This window comes from Grampus griseus (genome assembly GCF_964374135.1).
Source record: "Grampus griseus genome assembly, chromosome: 16".
Lineage (NCBI taxonomy): Eukaryota > Metazoa > Chordata > Mammalia > Artiodactyla > Delphinidae > Grampus > Grampus griseus.
In genome coordinates this window covers 33,244,320-33,259,759 of record NC_139010.1, presented here as the reverse complement: position 1 = coordinate 33,259,759, position 15,440 = coordinate 33,244,320, and the positions used below count along the sequence as shown (strand labels likewise).

Here is a 15,440-nt window from a genome sequence, read left to right as displayed (position 1 = left end):
TGCCTGGGGCTGTACAGTTATAACCTAAAATAACATTTCCTCCGGGCCTGTGGAGTCAAAGTTCTACCTTATGCTTCCAGCTGGGCATAACTTAGCCACAAGCCAGCTTGTTCCAGGTGTAACCTCCACACAAAGAATCACTGAAAGTGGCACACAGAATCTAAAAAAAAAAATCACCCGATGAAATTTATTTCAGATTGTGCCAACCACCTACCTTCCCGTCATGCCTACCCACACCCGATCCCACCGTTTCCCTCGGCAGCCGAGTTCACCACTGAGATGCTTAATGCCATCTTGATATGACCCAAAACAAAAACAATCACAACAACAGCATTAATATAAAGATATATTCCATAAAAGAGTTTGGCAGTCAAAGAAAAGCATCACACTTCCTAAAAACACAAGCATTCTTCCCCTAGTCTACAGAGAAAATTGTAAAAAAACAAAACAAAACCAACATCGTCAACAAACACCCACCAGTATATACCAGTTTAGCATGTACACTTCGGCAAGTATGTGAAGGTGGCACTCCATCCCTGAACGACGAGGACAGAACGGGTACGAGAGCCAGAGAGGCGTTAGGGTGTAGACCAGCCAAAGATGCACGAACGCCCCAGCTCCGCCTGGGGGGTTATTCAGTACATAAGACAGACTTCATTTCCAACAGCAAGCCCCCAATAGCCCTGACAGGAAAGGTGGACACGGTGACCACAGATATCCCCGTCAGGGGGTGGAAGGTCACCATGAAAGTGAGCAACGAAACGTCTGAGCCTCTACGCAGCTGCAGGCTGGGGTCCGTGGCTCGGCCCAGGGGCCTGGCTACGGGGCTTCTCTTTCCAGGGAGAGGCGAATGCCAGGCCGGCCAGCCGGCCCTCAGCATGTGGCCTGGAGAGGAGCCCTGGCCAAAGGGGTCCAGCTGGCCATCTCTGGCTGGGGCTCCCCGGCCTTGCAGTGGGGGAGGGTCAGGATCACGATTCAAGTTCCGGGTAACAGTTTCAGTAGCACCAAGACCAGAAGACAGTGAGGCCAAGTTGGGAGGGGAGTGGGGGTATGCATGTGGGGGGTGCACAGACGAAGGGGGAGCATGTATGTGCAGCTGGGTTACTAGGGGTGATATGGAGAAGCTGCTGGAGCTGGTTCGTGGAACACTCAAGGGAACTGAAAGGGACGGCGTCAGTCCCAGACGCCGCGTAAGGCTGTTGAGAGGAGAATGCCAGAGGAAATGAAGATGTGGTGTGAGAACATTCTTGCCCTATAAATAAACTATTTACACACTTCAGGAAAAGGAGAGCTGACTCCGCAGGAGAGCCATGCCCACTGCCCCCTCGTGCCCTCAGGGCATAATGCTGTTGAGGCTGGAGACAGTTCCCGCCCTGGGCGCCGGGGGACGACGGACGAGGCACTCCCGTGGCACCAGCCCCCGCACTGGCTCAGGCTTACTTCACTTGACATGGCCGAGGATCCTGCCAACACCCCGACCTGTGCAGACACTGCGGGCCCCCCCCCGGCACTCAGAGGGCCACAGAAGGTGTGGCTGCCCCCTAGGCCAGCACCAATGACATGAGCGGTGAGGAGGCCAGGGTGCAGCCACCAGAGCCGTCTGTCCCTCAGAGTCACCTCCCCCACTTAAAGACATATCCTCTGATTCCAGGCAGACCCCAGCGGGGCTGCTGGTCACAAGTCTGTGCAGGTGCGAGGGGGCCCCTGGGTCTCCAGCACCAGCAAGCAGAAACAGAGATCATGTCACGCGGATGCTGAAGGCGGGGTGCTGGCTCGGGCTGGGTGTGTCCGTTTCTCTCCCTCTGGACGTGAAGTTGATGGCGGTGAAGGGCTTCGGCCTCCACGGCGTGGCTCAGCTCTGCTCGCCCACCTGTGGCTCCTCAGAAGTGGTGGCCTGCCTTCACTGCCTCAATGTCCGAGATCAGGGTCCTCGCCAGGAAAATGCCAAATATCTGACAACAAAGCCGGCAGAGGCAGCGGCCGTCAGCATCGGGGCCGAGGGGGAGGTGGGGCAGGGCACCCCGCACTTCCCATCACCTCCACGCCCACCCGCAGAGGCTGCAACTGGGTACGTGGCCAAACGAGACCAACCCACAGTTAAAACAAATGAGCCCGGGCTCTGCTTTGCTGCGTGAAAAACAGTGGGATCTTCCCTAAAGCCTTGAAGGGGCAAACAGCAGGCACCACAGAAGCAAAACGGACGTTCTGCCCTGCCTACAACATGACCACGCACATCCCATATCACAGGCCGCGACTCGCTTTGTACCCGGGGTGAAACGGAAAATGACAGGGTCACCCTGACTGGTTCTGATTCCCCAAATACCAAATCTCGAATGTTTCCTGCAAACCTGGATTCCACCATAAAAACAAGACTGTCCCCGATTTGGGCCATGCTGGTGTCTGAAGCTACACCCCGACCTCAGTGACCAGGATAATCACGTGGGAAGGCTGATCTTTTCCTACCAGAAACAGACTAATGTGAACTTGGTGACCTGAGGAATTCTGCTCCCCTCACCCCCCACTTTCAATCCCTCTTGTGGCTGGTAGCTGATGGGCCAGGCCTTCTGAAGTAAGAGATCCTTGCCTGTTTTGCAAGTAAATTTTTTTCTTTCTTTTTCCAGATGCTTCTGTCTCTCGGCCTTCCTTTGAGATCAGTCAACCACTGAGTGAAGGAGGAAAAAGGTGCGTGGATGGCTGGTGACCCCGAGTCCACCCCAGTCACCCTCTTCAAGGCAAGGTCAGAGCTGAACATTTTCTAAATGGTGGGTTTTCCACAGAGCAGCAGCCTCCGCTGCCGCCGAGGCTGCCTGGGGGGCTGCCGGCTTCTCCTCCCAGCCCTGGGCAACCCTGGAAAAACTCCTGGTTTTTCTGATTCACTGAATTCTTGACTTTCTCCCACCAGTTCTTCTCCCGGGAGACACTCAGCAGCCTACTCACCCTGGGCCTCACGCGCCCTCGGCCACCGGCATCTTTCCCAGTGTAAAATCTGGCTCAAGGGAACAGGTGCGGCCACAAGGGGAGAGGAAGCCACGAAGGGCAGCGGGGGCAAACCTGCAGCAGTGAGATGGCGATGAAGACGCCGGCCACGATGTAGATGTTCCGTGGGAGCCACCCCTCCAGCGCCTGGATACAGCCTTTCGTGAAGATGGACTCGTCCCATTTGCTCTTCAGCTGCAGGGAAACAGGACAGCGGCCTGAGCCCGAGACACGCAGGCCGTCCCCACCCTGGATCCCCAGAGGGCTCCCGCCGGGGGCAGAGCAAAGCTCGGCGGGGCTGGGGGGGAATGAGGGATCCGGGAGGCTGGTGCCGAGGACAGACGGACAGACAGAACTCTCCAGGAGAAACACGTCTATTTGCCTCGGTCTCTGCCCCTCCCCGGGCAGTTCGCATTTTGTAACCTGTCTAAGCAAAGGCTCCCTGGCTGTGATCTTTAACCCCTTTCTCTTAGGGCCTCCACACATTTCAAGGTCAGCTTGTTCAACACACCTCCACAGCCCACGTCTGGAGAAAGGGGAGGGGGATGAGGGCTTGGGGAAGGAAAATGTGCCTTAAAGAGAGAAACTGGGGAAAGAGGGTTCAGCGTCTTTTGAGTCAGGAGAGGGAAGGGACAATGGCTTCTCCGAGTGTGCCCCCGAGCCCAGGTGAGCCTGGCTCCAAGAAGCAGAGCCAGCAGGAACAGGCTGAAGTCGACCCTAGCGGAGGCTCAGTCAGCACACAGGGATGTGGCCTCGGCAGACACCGTGTCCTCACCCACCCCGAACACAGCAGTCAGCCCCGGCCCCCCTCCCCTATCAGCCTCACCCATGAAACACTGACGGAACATTCATTCATTAGCAGTGTTAGGGGCTGAATTATGTCCCCCTAAAATTCCTATGTTGAAGTCTTAACCCCCCAAGACCTCAGAATGTGACTGTATTTGGAGAGAGGCCGTTTAAAGAGGTAAATAAATTACAATGAGGTCATTGGAGTTGGCCCTAATCCAATAACACTGGTGTCCTCGTGAGAAGAGATTAGGACACAGACAGACACAGAGGGAAGCCCATGTGAGGACACAGGGAAGAGGAGGCACCATCCAAGCCAAGGAGTTGGCCTCAGAAGGGACCAACACTGCTGAGGCCTTGACCTCAGACTTCTAACCTCCAGAACTATGAGAAAATTAAATCTCTGTTATTTTAGCCGCAGGGCCTGGGTACTTTTTTACAGCAGCCCTAGCAACTGATGCAAGTGGCGAGGAAATTGGTCACTGAAGAAGCTGATGCTGACATAGGCCCACTGCTATGAAGCGGAGCTCACTGCAGAGGGAGTTGAGGTTTCCCAGCCTGGAGGGTCACATCCCTAGTGTCCACGGCCAACAGCAGGGTGCCTGCAGTTTCCCCGAGATCCCTCTCCTTCAGAACAGCTGTCATTCACATCACCAGAGGCCACCAGAGCAAGGACTGGGGTGGGTCCTCGCCTCTTCACGTGCAAGAGCACACTCCGTACGGCCTGAGGAAGCCCTTAGAGGGCTGAGCCCTGCTCCTGCCCTGAGCCTATCTCCCTTCCTGTCAGCATGGCCTCCATAATGGCGGCTGGACCAAGCCATGTGCCTCCTGCAACTCCACCCTGAACCCCTACATAACAGACACCTCCTGGGACCCCAAGGGTCTCTTAAACATGTCGCCTTTGTTCCCCCAAACTTTCATCCATCTTCTTTCCACTAACGTAGCAACTGCTAGATTTTGTGACTGTGGTTCACAGAGCTTGAAATCACACCCATTACTGTTCCCATGAATCTCGTCTTGCCAGCGGCTCAGGGAAGGCGTGTGTGTGGCCGTGTGCTCCCGCTTGCCTGGTTCCCAGCTTCGGTGGCCTCTCTGAGCTTAGTCTCCCCTGGCTTTCCCACTCCAGTTTGCACTTGTGCTAAATCGGGAAGGTGGACCCTAGAGAATAAACCTGAAGAATTCAAAGTCATATGCATTGGAGCTCTCACCTGAGTCCTGACATCATAGCCACACTGTGTGTTCACAACTTTTTGCTGTAAGAAAAGCAGAAAGATTAGTCATTTTTGTGCTCCAGAAGCCGGTGGTAGAAAGCTCTAGAAAAGTCACAACCAAACACCAGCAAACACCTGCACCAATTCCATTACAGCTCATGCCATTCCATCATGCTGCCAACTAACCTTCCATGCTAGGACAAAGGTTGGCAAATTTTTTGTGTGAAGGGCAAGATAGTAAATATTTCAAACCCACCTACGTAGCTACTATTCAACTCTGCTGTTGTAGCATGAAGGCGGCCATTGACAATATGTAAATGAACAGGTATGGCTGTATTTCAATAAAACTTTATTTATGGACACTGAAGTTTGAATTTCATGATTTTCACGTGGCACAAAATATTATCCTTCTTTTGATTTATTTTCAACCACTTAAAACGGCTGAAACCATTCATGGCTCACAAGTCATCCAAAAACAGACAGCAGGCCAGATCTGGTGCAGGGGTTGTAGTCTGCCAATCTCTGAGCTAGAAGGGAAAAGCTACACTTGCTAAAGATTTCACAGTCACGGTGGAGAGGTCAGACACCGCTGTGCAGCCTCTGCAGACCTGAACCCCTCCCGGGCTGGGGAACGCGCCTAGAGCCCCGTGGCCCAGCACCAGGCAGTGTGATGGTACTGACGGCCGTAGGGGCTCCCTTCTGCTCAGGCTAGGTTTGGGCAAACATTCAGTGCTCCTTCAAGGACACCCAAGGGAATTCCCTGACAGTCCATTGGTTAGGACTCGGCGCTTTCACTGTTGTGGCGCCAGGTTCAATCCCTGGTCAGGGAACTAAGATCCCATAAGCCGTGCAGCGTGGCCAAAAAAATGGGGCGGGGGGCACCGAAGAGCTCAGTTTCTGGAACCCAAGGATGTGGTCTGTGGCCTGGGGATGAAGACAGGTGAAGAAGAAAGAACGGTGAAAGAATTCTGCACCACCCCCGGATGGCGATGTATGCCACCGCCCAGGGCTTCGGAGGACTGAGTGTTTGTTTTCTCCAGAGAAAGGAGACCAGGCCTCATTATATTCACAGCATCTTGTCCAGGCGGCCCTGAGTGAGAGCCCCTCACGGGAGGGGGACCACTGTTTTTTGCCTGCTTCACCCAGCACACCAGAGCCAGGGTGGGCCATGCAAAAACATTTATGGAATTTATAGGTATAGGATTTCAGAGCTGCAAGAGCCCTGAGGCGAGTGGAGGGGGAGCCGGGCACTCAATCCATCCGCAGAAGAGAAGAAGCCAGAGCCCTCAGGGAGGCAGGAACTGCTCCGCTCCAGAGGGACCGTCCATGCTTGGGCAGACTCACCGCGGGGTCGGGGACACAGCAGGAGAAGGGCACCCCACACTTCTCGCGGCTGTAGCTGGCGCCACTGCAGTTGAAGTAGACGTTGAGGTCCCAGTCTTCAGGGCCATATGCCCCACAGCACTGGTTCTGCAATCATAAAGCCGAGAACGGTCGGGGCTCTGAGCCAGGGCTGTCGTTGCCCCACGTAGAGTGTCTGTCTTAGGGACACGGGGTTCAGTGCACCTCTGTGTATCACACAGAGAAATCGAAGCCCGCCCCACGGACCTCCCATCACTGAGATGTGAGCGAGGTGACCCAAGTGGACCCTTAAGAAGGAAACTGTGTCCAGGTCCTGTCTGGGCCCAACACACCAGGCCGGCTCGGCAGTGCCCTGGGAGTCAGCTCTACTCCCTCCTCACCCTGGAACTTCCCCTTCCCCTCCAACTGACCCTCAACCCGGGAGAGCGGGCTTCTCGCTCTCCTTCTGATGTGGTCCTCTACTGCCCGCCGAGAGAACACCTCTTTGTGGGCAGTGTGCTTTCCTCCCCAGGAAAGGTCCAAGCTGACCCCAGTCACCTTTCGTGCCTCTTTACAGGAAACAGCTGCTGAAGTCTACTCCCAAGGAGAGTTATGGCTGGGGTGAAAGGTAACGCAAGCAAAGCTCTGCCCCTGACCCGGGGTCTCCACCCTCCCTTCCCAGAACCCCCCACTATCTGGTGAAGCAGCAAAGAAAAACCCCATTTGTCTAAAAAATCGTACAACCAAACACAGTGAAAGCGGCACTGTGACGTCAGTGGCATCCCAATCCGAGAGCAGATGTCGTTTTCACACTTGCCCTTACAGGTCTCACGGTTATGGCCGTAATCACAGGCCCACAACCAGGATTTTGGCTTCACTTTCGGTTCTAAGGTAAAAATCCCGCCTCCCCTGCCCTGTCCTCCGTGGTTCCAGGTGCTCTAACGACTACCTGATATTCTACCATGAGGAAGCTCCATCATTTACTGAATCTCTAAGGAAAGGTATTTTTTAAAAGGAGAGGAAGGCAGTGGAGAAAACTACAATGTCGTTGAGGCCAGTGCAGAGAGGAACCGCCTTGGCATCCTTGACACCAGCAAGCCCAAGGTTATGTGGAAGTGAAGAGAGAATGGCAGCCTTGAACAGAAAAGGAAAAGGCACAGGAGGCAGTGATGTCAGCAGAGGGTGGGATGGGGACTTTCGCAGACGAACACGGAAGAGATCTAACAACAGAGGAAGGATCTAACGACACAGGAAGGATCTCTGATCACATAAATGGGTTTTGAGGGATCCTACAATACGTGAAATAAGGGGTAAACAAGTTCTGGTTAATGAGGAGAATAGCTCATAGTTATTTTTAATGCTCTTCTATTTTCTCCTCAGAACAAAAGGGTTCCATATAGAAAGTTCCTGAGGAAGCTAGGCTTTCTGGCAGAGCACAGATCAAACAACAGCCTTGCACAGGCTGGCATGGTGGGGAGCTGGTTTCTCCTGGGGCCGGGGGGGGCGGGAGGGGTGGCAGGGATGGGGGACAGCAGTGGTCCCAGCCTCCAGGTACAGCCACACACAAGGGGGAGGAAGGCCTGACAGAGAAAAGGCCACGGCCTGGGACTGCTTAGACAAACCCCCAGGAACAGAGTCCAGGGAGGTCACATTCCTCTCCATCTGAAGAACCTTCCTCCAGGCAGCTCTGCCCTCCCAAACAGGAAGGGGAAAAGGTCCCAAGGAGGAAGGGGACAAGAATAGCCTCAGTCGGGGAGTCACACGCCCAGCTCTACCCCTCAGCACACACAGCATCTAGGAGACTGCAGCCGCCTGCGTGGCCAGGGCTGGAGAGACCCGGGCCCTGCGCGGGTAGAGGGTAGGGTGGCCGTGGGTGCAGCTGGACTGCCTGCCCAAAGCAAATGGGGGAGGGCGCCCTGAGAGCAAGCCTGGCCCGCCAGCAACCACAAGCAGACAAAGCTAACCTGACCAGAGTCGGGGGGGGAGCACCTCCCCTGGCCTCCCGGCTGTGGGCAGAGCTGAGAAGGGAAGGCCCAGTGTTCCCCACCAGCCTGGCCCCCGAGCCATGCACACAGACTGAAGCCAGAAAAGCCAAGCTCTATCAGGGAGAAGGTGGTGCTTACAGCTTTCTGAAGGGAGTCGATGAGGTTCTGCAGGTCAATGTCATCCCGGTAGGATCTGATGTTGCTCTCGAAGAACTCCCGGAACCGGTCCCTCACCCAGTCCTGGAACAGGAAGGCCAGCACGGCCACGGCCAGCTCCAGGAAAAAGATGAGCACAATGGCACTGCAGAACTGCAGGGGGACAAGCACGGGAGCAGAAGTCACTACACCTCTGGCCTCCCAGCCAGACGCGCATCCTTGCCCGACCCAGAACCTCTGCCTGCTGCGAACAGCACGAGCTCGGCACCCAAGAGACCCACGTTGGAGTCTGGGGAATCCCACGTTATTAGCTGGGTACTCTGGGCAACTCATCCTTACTCACACTGCTGCATTGTTGGTAAGAGTCAGATGAGTGAAAGTATGAGAAAGCTCCAAGACAATGTACCAACCACCTCCTATGAAGTAGCCCCCACTCCAAGGAAACTCCATCACGGGAATGAATGGCTATCCTACCCCACCAGGTATCAGCTCCTTCAGGGCAGAGACTGTGCTCCAGACACGCTATCTGACCACTCTCCTCGCACATACAACCATCCCAGTTGCTAGAAACTTGTTACTCCTACTTTAGGGATAAGGAAGCTGAGGTTCACTCGGGTTACATACTTTAGATACAGGACATCTGAGTTCCCTGGCAGGGCTCTTTACAACTCTGGAGTTGCTAACGTTATCAGTACCTACTCTGTATGTGTGTATATGATAGTCAACTGCATAAAAACCTCTGCAGAAGCAGAGCTGTCCCTGGCCACAATAGTGGTGGAATTCTGTAAAGGCCACTGCAGTCACAGGTACACACCCCCTCCCATCAAGGTGGGGCTCCAGCCTGTAGAGCTCAAGTTATCACAGCCGTTATCACTGGCCATACAGCACACTAAGCAGCTATGCAACAACCAACAATATCTCAAAATAAGACAGGCACATGTACAAACATATACACACATAAGGCCCTCCAGAATGAAATCTCCATTCATAGAGAAGCAAGGTAACCAAACATAATCTTTAAGAGAAAAAACAATGAGAAAAAGCCCACGTGTTTTGCTTTCTAAATGAAGCCCAGAAAAAAAGGCTTGATCTAATAAATTCAACAAAAACTATAGTGCAAAACACAATTATGTGTTTTCCCCACCAGGTGCTATTTAATTTTAGCTGAATGCATTTCAAAATGAATGTGTACCTAAGTATAAAACTAAACTCTTAGTAACTCGAAGTTCTGCCAGGAAATTAAGGATTCTGCATTGCACAGCCAACAGTTTCACACACCCTGGAGGAGGGAAAAGATTTCCTAACATTACTGACATCTTTTGATCTTAGCCAGGAAGGGCAAAGGTGAGTAGCAAACAAACAACTGGAACTTCTTAAGGGAGATGAAAGGCAAGGGAAGGGGAGGAGAGCAGGCCAGGGAGCAGCCGACTCTGCCCACTAGGAGATAAAATCCAGAGGGGCCCAGCCTCTCCAGAGATGAGGATCTGGTTCATCTGACTGTTCCCTGAAATCTTACCTTTCGTTAGGCAGCAGGGCACCAAGGGCTGCCTCCTCCCCCCACTGCCAGATCCTGGGGGAGGCTCATAAGAGCTGCTACCCACCCCCCAGATAAGGGCTAGGCCTGCCCGGCAGAGCCCACACCCCTACCTCCCCATCTCCTCCCACCCACGTATCTAGGGCCACTCACAAAGTTGAGCAGGCAGATGTTCTCCCGCAGGGCCCCCACACAGCCAGCGAAACCCAGCGTGAACATCACCACGCCCACCATCAGCACCAGAACCACAGGGTCAATGCCATGCATCCGGGTCACTTTGGTGAGGTCGGACAGCACCCCCTGAAAGAGGCAGAGAAAGCAGGGTAACATCAGCTTCAAAGAGAGTCGAGGGTGCCCTGGGGGGCTGTGTCCGGACCTAAATGAGGACAGGGACCCGCCTTCCAAGGCTCAGTCTTGTCATTAAAAGCCACGGCATGGCACGGCCCCTCCCCACCTGCCCCCTCAGAGGCCCCTCTGCCCAGTAGATCTTTGCCTACGTCAGCCCCCAGCCACTCTCCCGTTCCTGGTCTCCATCTAGGCTGTGACCGCCTCCCAGGCAGACCCCACACTTCTTTTGTAGCCTGCAGGGTACTGACGCCAGGCCTGGGGTGGAAGAGGCCCTGAGGGGCCCTCTGGTCCGTGGTCAAGGGCACCCCAGGGCCCTGGCCTCTGGCCATCTGGTGGTTGACGTGGCACTCAATTCATGGAGCACCCCACTATCCTGAGATGAAAACAGCTTCAACATGAACACGCTTGTGAACAGCACACCCGCCAAGGACAGGCGAAGGCAGCGCCATCCACTAACTTTCTGTGATGATGTAGATGTTCTATATCTGCACTGTTCACAATGGTAGCCACTGGTCACATGTGCTACTGAGCACTTGAAATGTGGCCTGGTGGAACTAAAGAACTGAATTTTAATTTGTATTTCATTTTAATTAATTTAGATATAATTAGTCATATCTGGCTAATGGCAACTGAAATGGACAGAGCAGTTCTACAGGATTCAAAGGAGGATGGAGAAAAGAGCAGCCGGACCAGGCACCCAGCTAGAATCAGGGAGCCAGGGTAGCCCGGCCTAGGCTCAGGGCTCCGTTGGCTGAGATGCTGCTGTTCCGGAGGCGGTCACACGGTGGCACTACGAGTCATGGTTTGCACCAGCTTCTTGGTCACTAGGGCAAAGTGACATTGCACTACAAGCTCTTAAAGGGGCCCAAACCCAAAGGCAGACCTTATCCAGTTCCTAAGGCCATGGCAAGAAAGCCCACAGACCTAAGCGCTCCTGTCTCCTCCTCCTGAAAGCAGAAAGAGATTCCACTGAAGGAACAGAGGGCCCTGGGCCTGAGACTCGAGAGGAAGCTTTAGCTCCCACTGTTTCCAGCCTGGTCTCTCTACTTCCCCAGCGCCCACCTACCTGCAGAGCAAAATGTGGCACCAAAGCTCCACCCTGCCCACACCCAGTCTAGTCCCATCCTTGGAGTTCCAACTGCCCCTTGTCCTTCCGGACAGTAAGAGCCTGGTCTTCTCTCCTCCTCTCTCCTCTACAGGCTGGGCAAGGAGATTCAAAGGTGCCTACAGGGCGCCCAGGGGGCACGTCCCAGAGTCCTGCTCCCTGACTCAGGGGTCCTTCCCGTGGACGAGAACAAGAGCTTCAGGAATCAACACAACTGTGTTCAGGGTCCTGCTGGCTCCCAGAGGCACAGACAGGACCCATTCCAGAAGGTAGCCCCACGCCTGCCCTGGACACAGCTGTAGACATGCCCCAGGGTGACTCAGAGCTTCTGGGAACAGGAGAGAGGGCTCCCCACACTCACAGGGCTCAAAATCCCAACCAGCCCAACCTTGACCTCTAGCAGCGACCCTACCACGGGGAAACAGGGCCAGCAGCAGGACCCCAGGAGTTTTCATCAGAAGTTCAGTAACTTCCAAGAGCCGGCTCTGTAAAGATTAATGACTACGAACCTCGTCAGGGAGGAGTTTGGAGGAAGGGACAAACAAACCTGGCGGACTGATGCTCAGGGTCCTAGTGACAGTCACACCTACCTTTTCGCTCCACGCCCATAGTCCGACACCCAGGAAGACAACTCCAGCCAACTGAGCAGGCACAGCGGGAAGAGAGAGAGAGAAAGGTAGGTCAGAAACCAGCTCCACGAACATGCTTCTCATAGGAGGGACCACACTGCTAGTCAGGGCGTGTTCCTGGCTCGTGTCCAGGCTGGGCAGAACCAGGGCAAGGCGGCCCCCTTGGCCCCTGCAGATGACAGGGACTCTACACCAGCACAACAGGACGGTGAGGCTCTTCAGATAACCCACACCTATCTTCCCAGACCATTGGGACCAATTCCTTCAACCCCAGAGGTCCCCATGCTCTGGAGAGCAGAGACAAAGATCTCGGAGCAGACTCTGTCCAGGAGAGACTGTGGAGTTAGAGACGTCAGGCCACGCCCCATTTCTTCCCCATTCCACAAGCCCCCTACTCATTTCAATGCACTCTCTGGTGTGTAAGAAGACATCACCCCTCATGATGGCTGCCCCAGGAGCCTTCATGGGCTCCCAGTGCAGGCGAAGCCCTGCCTAGGACAGAGCACCCCCTGTGCCGCCCGCCTCGGGCCTCCAGCCCCGGAGACAGACTCCAAGCACAGACAAGCAGCCGCCCAGGCCATCTGCTGGCAAGGCTCAGGCTCCTCACTGTGGTGCCTACACTCGGCACTGCAGGGCATGCCTGCGCTCAGGAAATGCCAGGTTATGTTACCGAACTAAAAGAAGCCTGCACCAGGCCAAGTGCTCACCCCAGAAAAGCAGTGCCCCCAAACCTGACCTCCTACACACAGGAACCCACCGGGGCTAAGGTGCCTCACGTGCACCATGACAAAAAGGGACCCCCAAATACACTCCACAGATTCCTACACCCCGGAGGATTGTTTCATAGAAAACAGACACCACGTGGCCTCTACAAACTAAGCAGCCCCGCATCTTTCTGCTTAACTGCTTTATACGCTGCTGGCATTTTGCTGCCGTTTATCAGGACCTCTCGGTAAACAACAGGGCAAGGTTCTCTGTGGCTGCAACTTTCCCAAGTGTATTCCCCAGCTTTAGGATACTCCTGTCTACTTCACTGCAAGCCCGAGCAGGCTGCACTCGGAAGAAGGGCCTTCAGAGAAAGCCCCGGAGTTCCCAACCTCCTCTGGGTCACAGGCCACTTTCAGAAAATGTGCACATGCCCAATGTTTTGGAGGGAATTTCAGAGGGTTCTCAGACTCCTTACTGCGGGTTCCCACAGCAGTCTGTGGACCCCAAGTGATGGAGTCCTGCCAAGACCTGATTCCCCCACCTAACAAAGCAGCACGCGAGCCGAGAGGGCCAGGACCAAAACTCTGAAACCGAGTCCCTCTGAAACCGAGTTCCTCTGAAACAGAGTTCCCTGACAAGTTGATGATTAACCTCTCTATCCACAACTTTATTCCCTTTCTCGTCCCGCCCCTGTTTCTCTCAAGATTGAGGAATATCAAAGAAAAGGGGTGACTGAAACCGAGCAGGACCCTGCGGGGTCTTCTTGGGTACAATGAGCCCCTCTGTGCCCGCTGCTTCTTGTTGGTCTCCCCTCCCCTTCTCCCCCCATTCCAAAGAGCAGACTCAAGCAGCTACTGATTAGAACAACAGAGTCACAGGACTCCTGGTTCCTCCAGAAGGGATTTAGATAACAATATGACACTATCTTTGAGCTGTTCTGCAGAAACTAAGACCACCACCCCCCGACCCTGTAGAGGATGGTGATTACCCGCTGACCTGAAGAGGTATGTGGATCCCAGACTGACTGGAACCGGAAGGCAGATGATTCAGATTCCCCAACCATCTCCCTGTTACATCACCACTAACCAAGCAGAAGGAAGTCCACAAGTTAATCATATACCCTGTGACTCTCACCCCTAACATTTCCTTTAAAAACCCTTGACTGAAAGCCATCGGGGAGTCTGGGTCTTTTGAGCACGAGCTGCCCGTTCTCCTTGCTGGGCACTCTGCGATAAACCTTGTACTTCCCTTCACCACAACCTGGTAGCAAAAGGACTGGCTTTGCTGCAAGTCGGGTGAGCGAACCCAAGTTCAGTTCAGTAACAATCCCAAGCAGTAAGTGAGAAGGCCCAGATCCCAAGTCTCTGTTTAGTTCATTCATTTACTCACTCACTCATTCATTCAACAGGCATTGAGTAAGTGCCAGGCACCATCTCAAGCACTGGAGACAGCACTGCGCCACGCGGGCAAAGACCCCTCTGCTGCCAGAACTTAGGCTCTCCGGAGCCGACACGTGGTCCTTTCCACCACATTGTGCTGATTTCCCACTTTTCCATCCTCCCATTGGATTAATGAGTTGATGAAGAGGGCTTCGTTTGCCTTGATGGGGTACACGACCAGTTCCCTTCCCTTCCCGAGTGTCTGACACTGCACGGTAAGCAAGCCTGAAGGTGACCAGTCGCCACCTGCCGAATCCCCGTAGGCCTCTCTCCCCACCATTCCTCAAGGTCTCCAATGACTCACTTCCCTCTTGCCAAGCGGGGGGGTCACGTCTTTTGCCTCAGCTTACCTGATCTCACCCAACACAGCTGGTCATTCTCTCTGTCACTGAGGCACTCAGCTTTGGGACACCAAGTGTACACACACAATTGTCTTCCACCCTCCCTGTTGTTTCTTCTCGGTCTCCTTTGTGGGTTTGTCCTCGTCTTTCAGAGCCCTCTAAATGCTGGAGAACCTCACTGCTCAGTCCTGGACCCCTGCCCTCCCCTGATCCCTCTAGATGATCTCATAACTAACACGGCTGACTCACAAATCCTAACCTCCAGCCATAGCTGCTCCCGAGTCAAACACCCCAATGCCTACTTGACTTGTCCAATGAATATGACTAGTAACATTTCAATCTTCACGTGCCCCCAAATGGAGCTGTGGTCTCCCAACCCCGGAGCAGCTCCTCCCCACCTCTCCCCTTCTCACCAAATGGCACCACTGACCATCTACTCATTTAAGACAGAAAACCTAGACCTCAGGCTTGACAGCTCTCTCCCTCCAACTCCACATTCAACCTATCAGGACCCCTCTGTTAGTCCTACCTTCAAAATACATAGCATACCCTCTCTGCTCCCACCTGTCCATGCTTCATCCCTGCAGGGGCCTCCCCACCGTCTCCCCACAGGTCCCCAAGCAACTAGAACAATCCTTTAAAAATACGTCTAGATCACTCCCCTCCTCAAAATGCTCCGATGACTTCCTTTCACACTTAGAATAAAATTCAAACTCCTTGCCGCAGACCACGAGAACATGGGCAGCCATGCTGTGGCGTGCGTCTCCAACACCATCTCCGACCCGGCTCCCCGGTCCCAATCCCCTTCTCTGGGCCACCCTGGTATTGTTACTGTTTCTTGAACTCACCAAACTCATCCCTGCCTCAGAGCCTTGACTAGA

The 15,440-nt window shown here is 54.2% G+C and overlaps 1 protein-coding gene across 1 annotated transcript in view; it reads right to left on the bottom strand.

Annotated features, from left to right (window-relative positions):
• Nucleotides 1–333: 333 nt before the first annotated feature.
• TSPAN14 (tetraspanin 14) overlaps nucleotides 334–15,440 on the bottom strand; it is a 55,043-nt gene continuing 39,936 nt past the window's right edge. Inside the window, exons 3-9 of the mRNA XM_082674311.1 lie at nucleotides 12,033–12,083; nucleotides 10,143–10,289; nucleotides 8,438–8,608; nucleotides 6,318–6,443; nucleotides 4,971–5,015; nucleotides 3,052–3,171; nucleotides 334–1,952 (exon numbers count right to left, since the gene is read on the bottom strand). Coding sequence (XP_082530437.1) covers nucleotides 1,881–1,952; nucleotides 3,052–3,171; nucleotides 4,971–5,015; nucleotides 6,318–6,443; nucleotides 8,438–8,608; nucleotides 10,143–10,289; nucleotides 12,033–12,083 — 732 coding nt within the window. The 3' untranslated portion in view covers nucleotides 334–1,880. The remainder of the gene's footprint in view (nucleotides 1,953–3,051; nucleotides 3,172–4,970; nucleotides 5,016–6,317; nucleotides 6,444–8,437; nucleotides 8,609–10,142; nucleotides 10,290–12,032; nucleotides 12,084–15,440) is intronic.